Source organism: Notolepis coatsorum (assembly GCF_963971535.1).
Source record: "Notolepis coatsorum genome assembly, chromosome: 13".
Taxonomy (NCBI): Eukaryota; Metazoa; Chordata; class Actinopteri; order Aulopiformes; family Paralepididae; genus Notolepis; species Notolepis coatsorum.
Window position 1 is genome coordinate 17614903 of NC_140177.1, and position 19377 is coordinate 17634279.

The 19377-nt window shown below is 48.4% G+C and overlaps 1 protein-coding gene across 1 annotated transcript in view; it reads left to right on the forward strand.

Annotated features, from left to right (window-relative positions):
• Positions 1–19377, forward strand: part of ghrhra (growth hormone releasing hormone receptor a) — a gene marked incomplete at both ends in the record, with an annotated part of 149402 nt that overhangs the window by 55211 nt on the left and 74814 nt on the right. Inside the window, one exon of the mRNA XM_084327580.1 lies at positions 17277–17384. Within this exon, the coding sequence (XP_084183706.1) occupies positions 17277–17384 (108 nt within the window). The remainder of the gene's footprint in view (positions 1–17276; positions 17385–19377) is intronic.

Genomic DNA, 19377 nt, shown 5'->3' on the forward strand with positions numbered 1-19377 from the left:
AAGGGAGTCTCAGTCGCCTGGTAGCCACGGGCGTAGGACTTTGTCCGCCAGTCGATTCATTGATTTGACCATCTATAGTGTGGCAGTGAAAGGGTTAACCTTCTGTAGTGTGGTAGTGAAAGGGTTAACCTTCTGTGGTGTGGTAGTGAAAGGGTTAACTTTCTGTATTTGCCCCATACCTCAAATGGATCCGTTATTAGCTCTATTCTATTTTCAATCTTTTAAAATGTTCTTATGTACCCCAGTTGCTATTGCATGTACATATTGTGTTTTATTACACGTATATATAGGCTACATACATTGATACATACCAACTGTTTAGCCTGTTTTATTCTCCACCCATTGATCATCCATAGCAACACTACTATCACCGACATCTAAGAAGGGAGATCCCCCCTTGATCACCACATTGCCTGTGGTGCTTTTTACCTATTGCTAGGTTTTTAGTGTGTTTTCCTTACCTTCATGTGGGGTATGTCTGTGAGTGTTGCATTTATTTATTTAACATTTTATTTTGGATTTCATTTTTTGTTTGGTTCTTGATTTATTGTGATGTTTCTTCTTGACTTGTTTAAAGAAGACGTGTCCGGCCCATGGGGATATTAACGTGTGTTGTCGGGCCTTACAAATAAATTTGATTGGATTTAGATTTTGATTCTGTAGTGTGGTAGTGAAGGGGTTAAATGTGCTATAAGATAACATTTCTATGTAGAGTAATCATTTAATAATTTAGCCACAGGCGTAGGACTTTGTCTGCCAATCAATTCATCGATTTCATCTAGGCATCTACCTCCCTTGAACTTAAACTCATTCATATGAGAGGGAGAGAGTCCACTTTCAGGTCCATGCTTTCAGTCTTTAATGATTGATAGGTGAAGGGGTTAATATCCACTCCCTTTTGTTCTCCTAGAAGGGGTTCTGGAGGGTAGAGGCTTGACGCCGGCAGGTCGCACATGTCTGTGCTGAAGCAAAAGCTCTTACTAGCCATTCAGAGACAATATTATTATAGTGATCGCAATAACTTTCTGCTCCATATAGCAGCGGCAGTCATAACCGATAACCTTGATGCTGTAAGTGTCATTCATGCACAACCGGCTGGATCACAATCTGCTGGGCCCGGGGAGAGGAATGCTTTCTATTTGGTCTCCAGTGACACGCTGGACATTTCTGTAGGAGTCGCTAGGAGCTTCCAAATGTCTCACCTCAACAACACGTAAATAAAGTACTAATCGACCACTGGAAAGAAGGTACATAATGTACGTTATGTTATAGCCATAAGTAATATATTTACTTATTGTATACGTTTTGTATGGGAGTCAAACTAACAATGATTGTGGTTGTGGTCGATTGCTCTCACCACTAGACTAAGACACCCACCCACCTGATACAAACACAGCTCTCACCACTAGACTAAGGGCGCGTTCACACCTACTCTGTTTGGTCCACTTTAAGTGGACCATGGTCCCTTTAAGTGGACCATGGTCCCTTTAGATCGATAGTCCGTTTGGTTTGTACAGGTATGAACGCAAACCGAACTATAATGAGGACCAAACAACCGAACCATGGTCCTCTTGAAAAGTTGGGACTCGGTTCGTTTCAATCGAACTATAGTACCTAATCCAGGAAGCAAAGTAGCCTACTCCTCTCTAGACTGGCGCCGCACGCGGACAGTCTCTCTCTTCCTCCCTCTCTCCTCTCTAGACGCAGTCTCTCTCTTCCTCTCTCTCTCTCTACTCTAGACTCGCGCCGCGCGCGGACCCCCCAACTTCTCTCTCTCTCTCTCTCTCTCTCTCTCTCTCTCTCTCTCTCTCTCTCTCTCTCTCTCTCTCTCTCTCTCTCTCTCTCTCTCTCTCTCTCTCTCTCTCTCTCTCTCTCTCGTCGACTAGCTCCGTGCTCATAATAGTATCTCTCTCTCATTACGCTGCCGGCAACTGATTACGTTTGTGAGTGCTATAGTCCAATGCAATAGATGCGACAGCATGTCCTTTGTTTACAAATTAGATCCGCACCAAACAGGGTAGTGTGAACGCAGACCAAAATTAAACAATGTATCATTTTCACATTTGGTGCGGATCTAATTTGTAAACAAATTAGAAAGTCCGGACTATCCCTGGACTTTCAGATGTGAACACACCCTAAGAAACCCACCCTGATACAAACACAGCTCTCACCACTAGACTAAGAAACCCACCCTGATACAAACACAGCTCTCACCACTAGACTAAGAAACCCACCCTGATACAAACACAGCTCTCACCACTAGACTAAGAAACCCACTTTTTTTTTTTTTTTTTTTTTTTTTATAAATGGAAATGTATGGTTGAAACATGCAAACATTCAAACGCACACACACTAATAAGCATTGGAGGCTTTTAACCAGGGCCGGACTGGGGAAATCATTCAGGTCAGGAAATATAGTGCAAAATATAGCCCCAGTCAGGCCACTTTTTAAGCAGGGGGTCTGGGGTCCAGTGTTTGTGATGGCATCACAAATTATTGTTAAAAAACAGGCTAGCATATGTATGATTAGCAACAACACAGATTTGTATGGATTTTCAGTTTTTTTGTAATTGATAAAAAATACAATCTTTTATTCAACTTCAGCCCTGATCATAACACCACATATTCATTTTATAATTCTAACCCTTTAAATGCCAGTGTGTGTGATGGCATATATTTGCAATATATCAAATGCAAAGTAGATTTTTCTGGGGGGGATTATTACAGGCTAGCATGTGTCAATGATTAGCAGTTTTTTGTTGTAAGGGTCCCGCCTCCACCAATCACATGCTGCTCCCTTTGTGTGTGTGAGAGCAAGAGAGAGAGAGAGAGATAGTTCTCCAACTTGTGTGAGTTGCAGTGATCTCCTGGTTGTTCCCCACCTAGGTTATCTAACTATTGCGCTGGTGCAACTAGAAACACTGGCCTGGCCGCGTGAACACTTAAGGTACACTCTGTATGTACAGTACACACTTAACTCTGTATGTACAGTACACTCTTAACTCTGTATGTACAGTACACTCTTAACTCTGTATGTACAGTACACTCTTAACTCTGTATGTACAGTACACTCTTACTGATTAACTAGAAACTGTACATTGTAATGCAACGTTATATAATGTTATTTCGCGTTTTTATTCATAACGTTATTTCGCGTGACAACACTGTACATCAGTGGAGGCTGCTGTACAGTACACGCCCCAAAAGAAGCGACGGAGCGGTATCTATTGAACACAGAGCGGCGCCTAGCCAGAGACCCCGCTCAAGAGACTGTGTACCGCGCTGAGATTAACAAGCGAATCACAGCGGGACACATAAAGAAAATTGACTGGCGACGTCGTGCGCTGCTCCGCGCCTCCCTGATCAAAGACGGCTTTGATCTCCGGCAGCGGGCCAGCAGCGACCCCCCAGTATTGCGCAGCCTCTCCCCAGAGGACAAGCCCCTGCTGCGGTTCCTATGGAGAGAGAGGATCGGGGATGAGCAACCAGCCATCTATCAATGGGAAGTCCTCCCTTTCGGAACCACATGCAGCCCATGCTGTGCTACGTTTGCACTGCAAAAACACGTCGCAGAGGACCCAGCAGCTGATGAAGAGGTCCGAAAAAGTGTAGAAAATAGTTTCTACGTGGACAACTGTCTGCAAAGCGTCTCGACGCCAGAAGAAGCCGAGGCCCTTCTACTCAAGCTCCGCGCCTCCCTGATCAAAGGCGGCTTTGATCTCAGGCAGTGGGCCAGCAGCGACCCGCAAGTATTGCGCAGCCTCTCCCCCGAGGACAAGGCAGCAAGCAGCGAGACCTGGATGGCGACCATCCCAGGAGAAGCCCAAGAAATGACATTAGGACTAGTCTGGCGCTTCAAAACAGACTCGCTCCATTATAAACACACACCCCTGACCAAGGAGCAGGGAAGGTCAACTGCACTACCGACCACCAGGCAGAGTGTATACAGAACACTCGCCAGACAATATGACCCGTTGGGATGTATTCTACCTTACACCACCAGGGCAAAGATGATTGTAAGAGCGTTATGGGACAAGGACCAGGGCTGGGACGACCCCATACCCGAACACCTTGCATCCACATGGAGAGAGTGGGAGACGGAACTCAGCTCACTCCCAGGTGTTAACATACGCCGCAGCTACTTCCCACCCACAGTGAGGCCGGAGACGTGCCAGATGGACCTGCACGTCTTCAGCGACGCCTCCGAAGTAGCCTACGGTTCGGTGGCCTACTTGCGTGCCCTAGAGGAGGGAGGAGAAATACATACTGCTTTCATCCTGGCTTGCTCAAGAATAGCCCCACGAAAGCAACAATCTATCCCGCGTCTAGAGCTCTGCGCAGCCCTAGCAGGAGCGCAACTCGCCACGTTAATCCAACGTGAACTCACCATTCCGGTGCAAAGAACAATCTTGTGGTCAGACTCCACGACAGTACTCACATGGATCCGGTCTGATTCGTGCAGATACAAGGTCTTCGTGGGGGTCAGAGTCACAGAGATTCAAGATTTAACAGAAGTAGCAAGCTGGATGTATGTGGACACAAAACACAACCCAGCTGACGTCATCACCCGGGGAATGTCCCTGGATGACCTCACCCGTCACAACCTGTACAGTGACGGGCCAGAGTTCCTCAAGCTCCCGGAAGAAGAGTGGCCTACACCCACCCCACGGGAAGCGAGTAAAGAGGAGGCAGAAAACAAGAAATCTATGTTCTGTGGATTGAACACACTCGTCTCCACAGACCCCGACATAGACGATTGCCTCACCCTAGAGAGTGCGCAGCTAAAGACATTCCTGTGGCACCACCCAGAGGTTCAGCTCACTACTGACATTACTGCAGCTGACTACGAAGAAGCGGAACTTCTTCTACTACAACGAGCCCAGAGAGACTCGTTCCCCGATGAGCTAGACTGTCTACAGGGAGCAAAGCCCGTCCCATCAGACAGCAGACTGCTCCACCTAGCCCCCGAGAGCGACGCCCATGGTCTCATCAGAGTGGGTGGTCGTTTGCGGAGAGCCCCAGACTTACCGGATGACGTCAAGTACCCGATAGTTTTAAACAGCCGACACAAGGTCACAGAGCTGATCATAAAGAAATACGACGAGGATGTGCATCACGCCGGGGCAGAGAGAGTCTTCGCGGAGATCAGACGTCGTTATTGGATACTGCAAGGGAGAGAAGCAGTGCGGCGCTTCCAGCGAACCTGTCTAGACTGTCGTAAGTGGCGAGCGCAGCCCAGTATACCCCGGATGGCTGACCTACCTCCCTGTCGCCTCCGACTCGGCGACAAGCCCTTTCACTCCACCGGTATGGACTGTTTCGGCCCGCTGTATATAAAGAAAGGAAGAGGCACCGAGAAGCGGTGGGGTATTGTATTCAAATGCATGACCACCCGAGCGATGCATATAGAACTCCTTCCAACCATGAGCACAGACTCATTCCTTATGGCCTTCCGAAGATTCACATCGCGGAAAGGTAAACCGTCTATATTGTTGTCTGATCACGGGACAAACTTCAAAGGCGGAGAAAGAGAGCTGAGAGAGAGCTTCCAAGCTATGGGCCCAGAACTTAAGACCCACCTCGCTCCATACCAGATTGACTTCCAGTTTAATCCCCCGAACGCACCTCACTTCGGTGGAACTTGGGAACGAGAAGTACGTTCAATAAAGACAGCCCTGTACGCCGTGCTTGGGGCCCAGACCGTGGCGGAAGAAGTCTTAATGACAGTCCTCACGGAGATCGAGGGAGTATTGAACTCAAAGCCCCTCGGTTACGTCTCAAGTGATGTAGCAGATGTCGACCCAGTCACCCCCAACACACTCTTGATGGGGCGGCTGGACCCCGCGCTACCACAGACAATGTACAGGCCTGAAGAAGCGAACGGCCGAAGAATGTGGAGGTACAGTCAAGTACTGGCTGACACGTTTTGGAACAGCTTCCTACTCCACTACCTACCGTCTCTACAGACCCGCCAGAAATGGGTGAAAGAGAGAGACAATTTGACAGAAGGAACAGTCGTCATGATTATCGACCAGTCACTACCCCGAGCTATGTGGCCGGCCGGCCGCGTAAGCAAAGTGATCACCGGTGCCGACGGAAAGGTCCGAGCAGCCGAAGTGCTCGTCCAAGGGCGGACCTACACCCGACCCGTGGCGAGGCTAATAGAACTGCCAAGGCTCCCCGATACCATCGATGACGACCATGACCCCATGACTTTGTGAACTGACAGACCCCTCACAGCAGACATTGAGTAGTGGACAGTGCGGTTAATCTGTCTCTGCTTAGCTAATTAGGTGGGACTAATTAGGGGGCGGCTGTTACAAAGGATCAGATTAAACCGAATATATATATTTATTTATTGATATATATTGCATAGTATTTGTATATCGTTTGATATCCCCTGTATATTCCTTGTACATATACACGGAATATCCCTTTAGCCCAGACCATAATAGTTCATTCTCCTATTGGACAACGGTCCACCGGCGCCAGGGACCGGCCTCCGGAGCCAGGTTCAAAGTCACCGTCAAGATGTGTCTGGACATGCCCGCCCTTGCCCAGGGATACGCGACAGAAGTGAGAGTGGAACTAGTTTTGTTCACCGTGCGTATAAATACGGCGCAGGTGAATGTAGAAGCCCCTTAGCCCCTTACCTCCGTACCCTTACCTTCCTTAGCATGTTACCGATAAGTTGAAGCGTCACCCACGATACAACGTGCGGTGAAGTATGGCCTGTTTGGCCCCAGAATAGAGCATCGAGACCGCGTGCGAATTAATAACTGAATTGTCAGAGTTTGGCGCTATACCGTCGAGTGCGACATATTTCTATTAAGTCTTTAATAGTCTATTTGTGTATAGTGTATCGTGCGGTTAGAATTCTACAGTGACCAGCATCTCCAACGCTTTCTCGTATTAGCTAGGGTTCTTATCCAGGCTGGGCCGACCGCATGGCGCTTTCACCCGAGGAGATCTAGGCGAGAGCCGTATGGACATGTACACTGGAGTAATCTACCCGACGACTACATAGCCCTTTGCGGCTGGAATATATTTGCTTTGGTCCTGTGATTTATGGAGCGGATAATCGCCGATGCCTGCACGTGTTGGATTTACCCCGAGAGGAGTCAAGTCGAGTCGGCGCTCAGAGTCGGCGCTCAGAGGCCGCCTAGCTTTCTTCCCTGTGGAGCTACAGTCTACAAGAGAACCAAGCTGTATTCGTCTGTGGATCAAGCGGCTACTGCACCGGCTTCTGTACCTGAAGTCTCCCTAGTCATCGTTGACCAGACGTCCTACTACCGACAGATCTTCTACCCCCCCTGCTGGCTTACAACCAGTGGGAACCCCTTCCAGTATCTCCGCTATCACTAGTGCACCATAGATATAATTCCCTAAGATTCAGGTTGTATAATTACCTCCTGCGTAACCAGAGAATGGACATTCAATATTGATTTGCCTACGCATACTCCTTTGCCTTACAAGTGCATTCAAAGAATAATGTAAAGTATCCTATGTACCTTTTGCTCCATTAAATACTTGATTAATACCTTTGACTGGAACCGATTTCATTGTGGGAAGTGTTCATCATATTCATATATCGTGTACTGTATGGCCAGTAATTAAAGTACATAAAGCGGTAGTGGTTTAATGATACCATACTTATCAATACAGTCAGGGAATTGTACCCCTCAGTTACACTTACTGATTAACTAGAAACTGTACATTGTAATGCAACGTTATATAATGTTATTTCGCGTTTTTATTCATAACGTTATTTCGCGTGACAACACTGTACATCAGTGGAGGCTGCTGACCAAATTTTTAGGTGAAGCACAAATTATTATATTATATTATATATTAAATTATATTTTTTAAACATCCCCAACGCTGCAACACCCCCATTCCTCCCAGGTGTCAGGCTCCTCATTCGCTTCCATTCCTTTTGGGGACCATGTTTAAATATCGGAGATGAACGTTATTTCGATTGATATGAATAGTTACGTTTATATAGAGAGATGATAAATTAATTAAACGTAAAAAAAAAAAAAAAAAAATTGAAGTGATTTGAACTTGTCACCGACGCACCATAGGCTCCACAGAAAGCTGACGAACGAGTTGCGCTATCCGTCGATATTAAAACTGAGTGACGAATGTATAATTTACACTTGTGCCAATTGCCTACTTATTATATGCATAATGCCGCGGCAACCTATTAATGTTACCTATGCGACCTACAGTATGTGACACATTAAAGATGGCGGCTTGCATTCTGAACGGGCGTATTCGCGAAGGAGAGCCATAACATTACATTTCCGCGAGGGACCTCTGCCGCTCGTGCCGCGCTGCAACACACAGGAGCGGCAGGCGGCGATAAGGGGGCGGGCTAGCGTGCGGTCACGTGGGCGTCGTGGCCAATCAGAGAAACGCTGAACGCAAGTAGGTTACCTTAAGTGTTCACTCGGCCTGGCCTGCTTCTAAGTTTAGTGGCCTGACTGCATAATTTTTTTATTAAATTTTTTTTTACATTTTGTTGTTTTTTTATTATTATCATCTGGCGACCCCCCGACTTTGGGAACCCCCATCCTGATACAAACACAGCTCTTATCACTAGACTAAGACACCCACCCACCCTGATACAAACACTATGGGCTAGATCCACAAAGAATGGATTGCACGGTAGATGGATTGCCCATTCTGCAAATTGTGTATAACATTTTCATTCAATCAATCACCTCCGTTTACATCAGGGTCCCCCATTTTCAATCATAATATTTTTTTTGCTGTTGTTTTTATTGTGGATCCCCATTAGTCTACACCAGGGGTAGGCAACCCTAGGCACGCGTGCCTGCATAGGCACGCGGGGGCATTTTCATAGGCACAGGGGGCAGCAAAAAAAATTAAAAATAAAAAATTATATATATATATTTTTTTTAATATTATAGTGAAATATTTTGCACTGTTGTCGCATTTATCTTGTTGAAATCCTCCCACAGGTTCTTTTACTACCACATATTTAATTGAGACCCTATATTTGTTTATTATTTCAATTGAGCTGGAAATACATTGCTACATCATTCAGTAACATTTGCAGAGCCTTATAACAAAAACATTATTACGGTCACCATTGTGACCAGTGGGATTAATCAACAAATTGTATTATTAATTTTTCTATTTAATTGAACATTGCACATGTTAAAAGCAATTTTTTTACTCAAAATGTGAGTACTACCAAGTCAACTTGTGTTCTTAAAACAATGACAATAAACATAGTTTTATTAGGTTGAAATAATGTGGTTGTGTACTTATTTTTCTGTTAACTTATTATGGATTGAAAACTGAAAACCTTAATGCACAGTAACTGAACTCATTATTTGTAAGTTCTGGTCACTTATTATTATAAAAAAATGTACAGTGTAGTCTTGCGATCAATCAAAACTTATTTACACGATATACCTCACATTCACCCTCCATTCACACCCTGGTGTTCTCCTGGTGTTCTCCATTAGGCCTGTAGGTGGAGCTATGACAGCACACGTACAGTACACACGATGGTGTGTGATGTGTCCAAAAATGAATGGGCAAATGTGAGTGAAATGGTCGCACTGTATGCAGCTGTTTGTCTGCATTGCATCCCCCCCCCCCCCCAACTCAGATTTAGGGTTGATACAACCATCATAATAATATTGTTAATAATAACAATAACAATAATGATGTAATAATGTAAAGATTATCATTAAAAAGACCTGATGAGAAAAAAAAATTACGATGCATGGAATATTGTTGAGGCACACTAGTTACAACTATATTTCAAACAGGCACTCCATGTCAAAAAGGTTGCTGACCCCTGGTCTACACCAAAGTGAGACTATACTCTTCCTGGGGTCCAAACATTAAAAATACAAACACACACAAAAATAAAGCAAAAAAATATATATAAAACCACAAACATTAGTACTCACAAGAAAACATCACAACAAACAAAACAGTAAATCAAAGCTCACTCAATATTCATAAGTCAGATATCACAATTCTCCAACCATAAAATACAAATTACATAGTCAGTCCATAAGAACAAAACAGATGACCAAAATGTAACTCATTATTCATGAGCGCAATCTTAAACTTTTTTTAAAACATACATTTGTTCCTTACCATAGTTATATTTCTCTGTATATTATTCCAATAAGCAACTGCTCTATACATTACCGTCTTTTTCAGAGCATTTGTTTTTGGTAGAGGTAAAGTAAAGCATGAATCTAATGCTTGCCTTGTGTTATAATAATAATAATAATAATAATAATAATAATAATAATAATAATAATAATAATAATAATAATAATAATAATAATAATAATAATAATAATAATAATAATAATAATAATAATAATAATAATAATAATAATAATAATAATAATAATAATAATAATAATAATAATAATAATAATAATAATAATAATAATAATAATAATAATAATAATAATAATAATAATAATAGATTGGATTTATATAGCGCTCTTCTCTGACTCAGAGCGCTTCACAGAGTCCATTATTCGTTCATACACAGTGATACCGGTGGTGGTAAGCTACAATTGGAGCCAGAGCTGCCCTGAGGCAGACTCACGGAAGCGTGGCGAATAATCATCGCCTACGGCCCCTCCGATCACCACCAACATTCATTCACATGCATACACATTCATACGAGGCAAGTAGGTTAAGTGTCTTGCCCAAGGACACAACGGCAATGGGATGGACATGGGCTTGAGCGGGATTCGCACCACCAACCCTTCGATCATTGGACGCCCCGCTGTACCCCTGAGCCATAGCCGCCGTTATATCCATGTCTCATGATTGTTTTATTATTCTAATTCGTGACCTGTTCTGTCTAAATGTTTAAATGTTGAGCGATTTGCAGTGTCAAATTTCCCACGGGATAATAAAAGTATTTCTATTCTATTCTATTCATATTAGTTGGGTACAGTTGTGAGTGCAAACCCTCTGTGTGAGGTTTTGCCCGCTGCTCACTACCTTTTCTCTGTTTCTTTAAGCCTATACTGTTTATTTCCCTTCTATACTGTTTATTTTCCCTTCTCACTCACTCTCTCTAGCCCCCACCCTCTCGTTCCTTACCCTTAGTGGCCACACCTGTTCGATATTCTATTATCTCTCGCACCTGTGGTGGCAGGCTAATTAGTCCCCCTGTGGGCTTTAAATACCAGGGCGCTTCCCCTCGTTTTGGCGTGGGGTCGTGTTGTATACTTGCCGAGTCATATTCTCTAAACATCTAGACTCTTTCGGGAGATCCTCTGTCTGCCTAGGCTGTTCCATTCTCCGGCGTCGAGATGTTTGCTCCAGCCTTCGCCAGCTGTCGCCGTTGCCTGTGGGGGAGACTGGTCTGCGCTCCCTGTACTTCCACGGGAGGCACCCCAGCGTTCCACTGCAGACCCCCGCGCAGCTGTTCGTCCTGACGCACATCCAGACCAGCGCAGACGCTCTCCAGTCCTCAGCGCGCAACGCGCATCTTCCAAGGACGCTCGAGCTTGGACGCTCTCCAGTCCTCAGCGCGCAACGCGCATCTTCCAAGGACGCTCGAGCTTGGCACGCTCTCCAGACCAGCGCGCAACGCGCATCTTCCAAGAACCCTCGAGCTTGGCACGCTCTCCAGACCAGCGCGCAACGCGCATCTTCCAAGGACGCTCGAGCTTGGCACGCTCTCCAGACCAGCGCGCAACGCGCATCTTCCAAGAACCCTCGAGCTTGGCACGCTCTCCAGATCAGCGCGCAACGCGCATCTTCCAAGGACGCTCGAGCTTGGCACGCTCTCCAGACCAGCGCGCAACGCGCATCTTCCAAGAACCCTCGAGCTTGGCACGCTCTCCAGACCAGCGCGCAACGCGCATCTTCCAAGGACGCTCGAGCTTGGCACGCTCTCCAGACCAGCGCGCAACGCGCATCTTCCAAGGACGCTCGAGCTTGGCACGCTCTCCAGTCCTCAGCGCGCAACGCGCATCTTCCAAGGACGCTCGAGCTTGGCACGCTCTCCAGACCAGCGCGCAACGCGCATCTTCCAGACCTTCGAGCTTGGCACGCTCCTCCGTACCAGCGCACTGACGCGCATCTTCCAGACCTTCGTGCTTGGCACACTCCTCCTCGCAGACGCACCCCGAGGCGTCTCTCTGTTCCGACGCGCACACCAAGGTGTGGCGCGCACTCTGTTCCTCGGCTCCGACAGTGGCTACCCGGTGGACGACATCCTCGCCACCGCCACTGTTCCAGCTCCCTGTTCCGACGCGCACACCAAGGTGTGGCGCGCACTCTGTTCCTCGGCTCCGACAGTCGGCTACCCGGTGACGACACCTTCGCCACCGCCGCCTGTTCCAGCACCACTCTGTCCTCGGTTCGGACAGCCGGCGCCCCGGTGGCGACGCTCTCGCCCCGCTGCCTGTTCCTGCACCACTCTGTCCTCGGCTCGGACAGCCGGCACCCCGCCGTTGCTGTCCCTGTACCTTTACGCATACGCCTGGGTGAGTTTTGATTGTGATGTCACTCACCCAGCGTAGTGCCCTTGCCCCCGTTCCCGCTGCTGCCCCTGTACCTTGACGCATACGCTGGGTGAGTTTTGATTGTGATGTCACTCACTCAGCGTAGTGCCCTTGCCCCCGTTCCCGCTGCTGTTCCTGTACCTTTACGCATACGCCTGCAGAGCGGCCCAGATGATTTCCACCAGTCCTCCCAGTTCCTCCCTGTTTCCCAGCCCGCCTCCGCGGGCCTCAGTCCCCTCTGTTCCCTAGTTCTCCCCTTTTCTAGTTCCACCTAGTTCCTGTTCCCTAGTTCTCCCCTTCTAGTTCCACCTAGTTCCTGGTCCCAAGTTCTCCCCTTCTAGTTCCACCTAGTTCCTGTTCCCTAGTTCTCCCCTTTCTAGTTCCACCTAGTTCCTGGTCCCAAGTTCTCCCCTTCTAGTTCCACCTAGTTCCTTGTCCCTAGTTCCCCTAGTCCCCGTTTCTCCTGTTCCCTAGCTCTCCTAGTCCCTAGTCCTCTCTCCCTAGTTCTCCTTGTCCCTGGTTTACCTAGTCTCTAGTTCCTCTGTCCCAAGGCGTTCCCTTAACCTTCCCTTAGGCGTTTTCTTACTTTCCCTTAGTGTTCCCTTTTCCTGCCCGCCTCTTAAAGGCACCTTTCCTTCCCCTCATATTATATTCCTGTACTTGTGATTCTCCCTTAAAGGGACAGTGCCCTTTTCCCTGTATTTCCCTGTTGTTCAATAAATATCTGTTTCTTGGCAAACCATCATACCTGTCTTGTGTTGTGCGATTGGGGTCGGTTACAAACCATAACAGTACGACCCCACCAAATCGACGACCCCAGCCAGCACAGACGGTGTATGTTGAGTTTGCCTTTTTTTTTTCTTGTTCCCTCTTGTTCCCCTCTAGCTCCCCTGTTAGCTTCCCTGTTAGCCCAGTTTAGCTTCCTTGTTAGTCCTGTTTAGCTCCCTTGTTAGCCTGTTACTCCCCTGTTTAGCCCAGTTTAGCTTCCCTGTTTAGCTTGTTAGTCTCCCCGGTTAGCTCCCCTGTTTGCTTCCCGTTTTGCCCTGTTTGACCGCCCTGTAGCTAGCCATGCCCTGGCAGCTAACCCAGTTTCCCTCTGCATGGCCCCGGTCTGCTAGCTTGGCCCCGGCTGTTAGCACAGCCTCTATGTTAATGCAGCCTTGCAGCTGGCATAGGCCCTGTAGCTAGCCAGGCCCAAGCAGCTAACCCGGTCCCTCTGCATGGCCTCCACTTTTTTGTGTAGTTTCTCCCACTGCTAGGACTGCCCTTCAGCTAGCAAGGTCAGTATTCCCACAGCTAGGACTGTCCTTCCAGCTAGCTTGTTCTCTCATGCTGGTCCAGCCCTGTCTGCCAGCCTAGCTCCGGCAGCTAGCGCAGCCTCTATGTAGATGTAGCAGTACAGCTAGCATAGGCCCTGTAGCTATCAGTGCCTTGGCAGCTACCCTTTCCCTCTGCTAGCCTAGCTCGGCAGCTAGCGCAGCCTCTATGTTGATGTAGCAGTACAGCTAGCATAGGCCCTGTAGCTATCAGTGCCCTGGCAGCTACCCTTTCCCTCTGCTAGCCTGGCTCCGGCAGCTTGCGCAGCCTCTATGTTGATGTAGCAGTACAGCTAGCATAGGCCCTGTAGCTATCAGTGCCCTGGCAGCAACCTTCCCTCTGCTAGCCCTTTCCCGGTGCTACCATGGTTACCCCTTTGCTACCCTGCTTGCCCCTCAGTTCCTCTAGACCAGTTGCTCTAGACCAGTTCTCTAGACCCAGTTCCTCTAGACCAGTTCCTCTAGACCAGTTCTCTAGACCAGTTCTCTAAACCAGTTCTCTAGACCAGTTCTCTAGCCCAGTTCTCTAGACCAGTTCTCTAGACCAGTTCTCTAGACCAGTTCCTCTAGACTTGTTCTCTAGACCCAGTTCCTCTAGACCAGTTCCTCTAGACCAGTTCCCCCAGTTACCCCTCGGCGACCCTGTTTCTTTTGCTAGCCCCACTCTTGTGGTGGCTTCCCCTGCTGGCTTGGCCAGTACCTCTTGTTTTGCCCCCTGCCACTCTGTCTGTATTTGTTTTGGGTCGCCGGGTGGCTCCCGTTGGAGGGGGGGATACTGTGAGGTTTTGCCCGCTGCTCACTACCTTTTCTCTGTTTCTTTAAGCCTATACTGTTTATTTCCCTTCTATACTGTTTATTTTCCCTTCTCACTCACTCTCTCTAGCCCCCACCCTCTCGTTCCTTACCCTTAGTGGCCACACCTGTTCGATATTCTATTATCTCTCGCACCTGTGGTGGCAGGCTAATTAGTCCCCCTGTGGGCTTTAAATACCAGGGCGCTTCCCCTCGTTTTGGCGTGGGGTCGTGTTGTATACTTGCCGAGTCATATTCTCTAAACATCTAGACTCTTTCGGGAGATCCTCTGTCTGCCTAGGCTGTTCCATTCTCCGGCGTCGAGATGTTTGCTCCAGCCTTCGCCAGCTGTCGCCGTTGCCTGTGGGGGAGACTGGTCTGCGCTCCCTGTACTTCCACGGGAGGCACCCCAGCGTTCCACTGCAGACCCCCGCGCAGCTGTTCGTCCTGACGCACATCCAGACCAGCGCAGACGCTCTCCAGTCCTCAGCGCGCAACGCGCATCTTCCAAGGACGCTCGAGCTTGGACGCTCTCCAGTCCTCAGCGCGCAACGCGCATCTTCCAAGGACGCTCGAGCTTGGCACGCTCTCCAGACCAGCGCGCAACGCGCATCTTCCAAGAACCCTCGAGCTTGGCACGCTCTCCAGACCAGCGCGCAACGCGCATCTTCCAAGGACGCTCGAGCTTGGCACGCTCTCCAGACCAGCGCGCAACGCGCATCTTCCAAGAACCCTCGAGCTTGGCACGCTCTCCAGATCAGCGCGCAACGCGCATCTTCCAAGGACGCTCGAGCTTGGCACGCTCTCCAGACCAGCGCGCAACGCGCATCTTCCAAGAACCCTCGAGCTTGGCACGCTCTCCAGACCAGCGCGCAACGCGCATCTTCCAAGGACGCTCGAGCTTGGCACGCTCTCCAGACCAGCGCGCAACGCGCATCTTCCAAGGACGCTCGAGCTTGGCACGCTCTCCAGTCCTCAGCGCGCAACGCGCATCTTCCAAGGACGCTCGAGCTTGGCACGCTCTCCAGACCAGCGCGCAACGCGCATCTTCCAGACCTTCGAGCTTGGCACGCTCCTCCGTACCAGCGCACTGACGCGCATCTTCCAGACCTTCGTGCTTGGCACACTCCTCCTCGCAGACGCACCCCGAGGCGTCTCTCTGTTCCGACGCGCACACCAAGGTGTGGCGCGCACTCTGTTCCTCGGCTCCGACAGTGGCTACCCGGTGGACGACATCCTCGCCACCGCCACTGTTCCAGCTCCCTGTTCCGACGCGCACACCAAGGTGTGGCGCGCACTCTGTTCCTCGGCTCCGACAGTCGGCTACCCGGTGACGACACCTTCGCCACCACCGCCTGTTCCAGCACCACTCTGTCCTCGGCTCGGACAGCCGGCGCCCCGGTGGCGACGCTCTCGCCCCGCTGCCTGTTCCTGCACCACTCTGTCCTCGGCTCGGACAGCCGGCACCCCGCCGTTGCTGTCCCTGTACCTTTACGCATACGCCTGGGTGAGTTTTGATTGTGATGTCACTCACCCAGCGTAGTGCCCTTGCCCCCGTTCCCGCTGCTGCCCCTGTACCTTGACGCATACGCTGGGTGAGTTTTGATTGTGATGTCACTCACTCAGCGTAGTGCCCTTGCCCCCGTTCCCGCTGCTGTTCCTGTACCTTTACGCATACGCCTGCAGAGCGGCCCAGATGATTTCCACCAGTCCTCCCAGTTCCTCCCTGTTTCCCAGCCCGCCTCCGCGGGCCTCAGTCCCCTCTGTTCCCTAGTTCTCCCCTTTTCTAGTTCCACCTAGTTCCTGTTCCCTAGTTCTCCCCTTCTAGTTCCACCTAGTTCCTGGTCCCAAGTTCTCCCCTTCTAGTTCCACCTAGTTCCTGTTCCCTAGTTCTCCCCTTTCTAGTTCCACCTAGTTCCTGGTCCCAAGTTCTCCCCTTCTAGTTCCACCTAGTTCCTTGTCCCTAGTTCCCCTAGTCCCCGTTTCTCCTGTTCCCTAGCTCTCCTAGTCCCTAGTCCTCTCTCCCTAGTTCTCCTTGTCCCTGGTTTACCTAGTCTCTAGTTCCTCTGTCCCAAGGCGTTCCCTTAACCTTCCCTTAGGCGTTCCCTTACTTTCCCTTAGTGTTCCCTTTTCCTGCCCGCCTCTTAAAGGCACCTTTCCTTCCCCTCATATTATATTCCTGTACTTGTGATTCTCCCTTAAAGGGACAGTGCCCTTTTCCCTGTATTTCCCTGTTGTTCAATAAATATCTGTTTCTTGGCAAACCATCATACCTGTCTTGTGTTGTGCGATTGGGGTCGGTTACAAACCATAACACTCTGGTTTCCCAGTATTACAGATATTAAACAATTAGCACCGTGCAATCCATTCTTTGTGGATCTAGCCCGTATCAGCAATACTATGATGATGAATGTTTTCTGAAAACGTTAAAAGTTAGAATAAATAATAAATGTATTGATTTATTGATTGACTGGTTGATTGATTTATTGATTGGTTGATTGATTGATGGTTGACTGGTTGGTTGATTGATTGGTTGGTTGATTGATTGGTTGACTGGTTGATTTGTTAATTGATTGATTAATTGATTGGTTGATTGATTGACTGGTTGATTGATACTCCCTGCCATGTCTTCCAGGCTGTAGGACAGAGTGGGACGAGGTGCTGTGTTGGCCGCGGGCAGAAGGCGGTCAGGTGGTCAATGTTTCCTGCTCCGATGTCTTCCAGCATTTCTCCAGCAACCAAGGTCGGTTCCCACCTCAGCCCGTGTGAGGGAATGGTTCACATTTAACTGAATCCCATCAATATGAATATGGGAACGATGTGGGGTTATACAGCATTGGGAACGATGTGGGGTTATACACCATTGGGAACGATGTGGCATTATACAGCATTGGGAACGATGTGGAGTTATACAGGGAGTGATGTGGGGTTATACAGGGAACGATGTGGGGTTATACAGGGAGCAATGTGGGGTTATACAGGGAATGATGTGGAGTTATACAGGGAACGATGTGAGGTTATACAGGGAAAGATGTAGGGTTATACAGGGGACGATGTTGAGTTATACAGGGAACGATGTGGGGTTATACAGGGAACGATGTGGGGTTATACAGCATTGGGAACTATGTAGGGTTATACAGGGAACAATGTGGGGATATACAGGGTTGGGAACGATGTGGGGTTATACAGGGAGTTATGTGGGGTTATACAGGGAGCGATGTGGGGTTATACAGGGAACAATGTGGGGTTATACAGGGAACGATGTGGGGTTATACAGGGAACAATGTGGGGTTATACAGGGAACAATGTGGGGTTATACAGGGAACAATGTGGGGTTATACAGGGAGTGATGTGGGGTTATACATGGAACAATGTGGGGTTATACAGGGAACAATGTGAGGTTATACAGGGAACAATGTGGGGTTATACAGGGAACGATGTGAGGTTATACAGGGAACGATGTGGGGTTATACAGGGAACAATGTGGAGTTATACAGGGAACGATGTGAGGTTATACAGGGAACGATGTGGGCTTATACAGGGAACAATGTGGGGTTATACAGGGAACAATGTGAGGTTATACAGGGAACAATGTGGGGTTATACAGGGAGTGATGTGGGGTTATACATGGAACAATGTGGGGTTATACAGGGAACAATGTGGGGTTATACAGGGAACAATGTGGGGTTATACAGGGAACAATGTGGGGTTATACAGGGAACAATGTGGGGTTATACAGGGAGTGATGTGGGGTTATACATGGAACAATGTGGGGTTATACAGGGAACAATGTGGGGTTATACAGGGAACAATGTGGGGTTATACAGGGAACAATGTGAGGTTATACAGGGAACAATGTGGGGTTATACAGGGAACGATGTGAGGTTATACAGGGAACGATGTGGGGTTATACAGGGAACAATGTGGAGTTATACAGGGAACGATGTGAGGTTATACAGGGAAAGATGTAGGGTTATACAGGGGACGATGTGGAGTTATACAGGGAACTATGTGGGGTTATACAGGGAACGATGTGGGGTTATACAGGGAACGATGTGGGGTTATACAGCATTGGGAACTATGTAGGGTTATACAGGGAACAATGTGGGGATATACAGGGTTGGGAACGATGTGGGGTTATACAGGGAGTTATGTGGGGTTATACAGGGAGCGATGTGGGGTTATACAGGGAACAATGTGGGGTTATACAGGGAACGATGTGGGGTTATACAGGGAACAATGTGGGGTTATACAGGGAGTGATGTGGGGTTATACAGGGAACAATGTGGGGTTATACTGGGAACGATGTGGGGTTATACAGGGAACAATGTGGGGTTATACAGGGAACAATGTGGGGTTATACAGGGAACAATGTGGGGTTATACAGGGAACAATGTGGGGTTATACAGGGAACAATGTGGGGTTATACAGGGAGTGATGTGGGGTTATACATGGAACAATGTGGGATTATACAGGGAACAATGTGGGGTTATACAGGGAACAATGTGGGGTTATACAGGGAACAATGTGAGGTTATACAGGGAACAATGTGGGGTTATACAGGGAACGATGTGAGGTTATACAGGGAACGATGTGGGGTTATACAGGGAACGATGTGGGGTTATACAGGGAACGATGTGGGGTTATACAGGGAACAATGTGGGGTTATACAGGGAACGATGTGGGGTTATACAGGGAACAATGTGGGGTTATACAGGGAACGATGTGGGGTTATA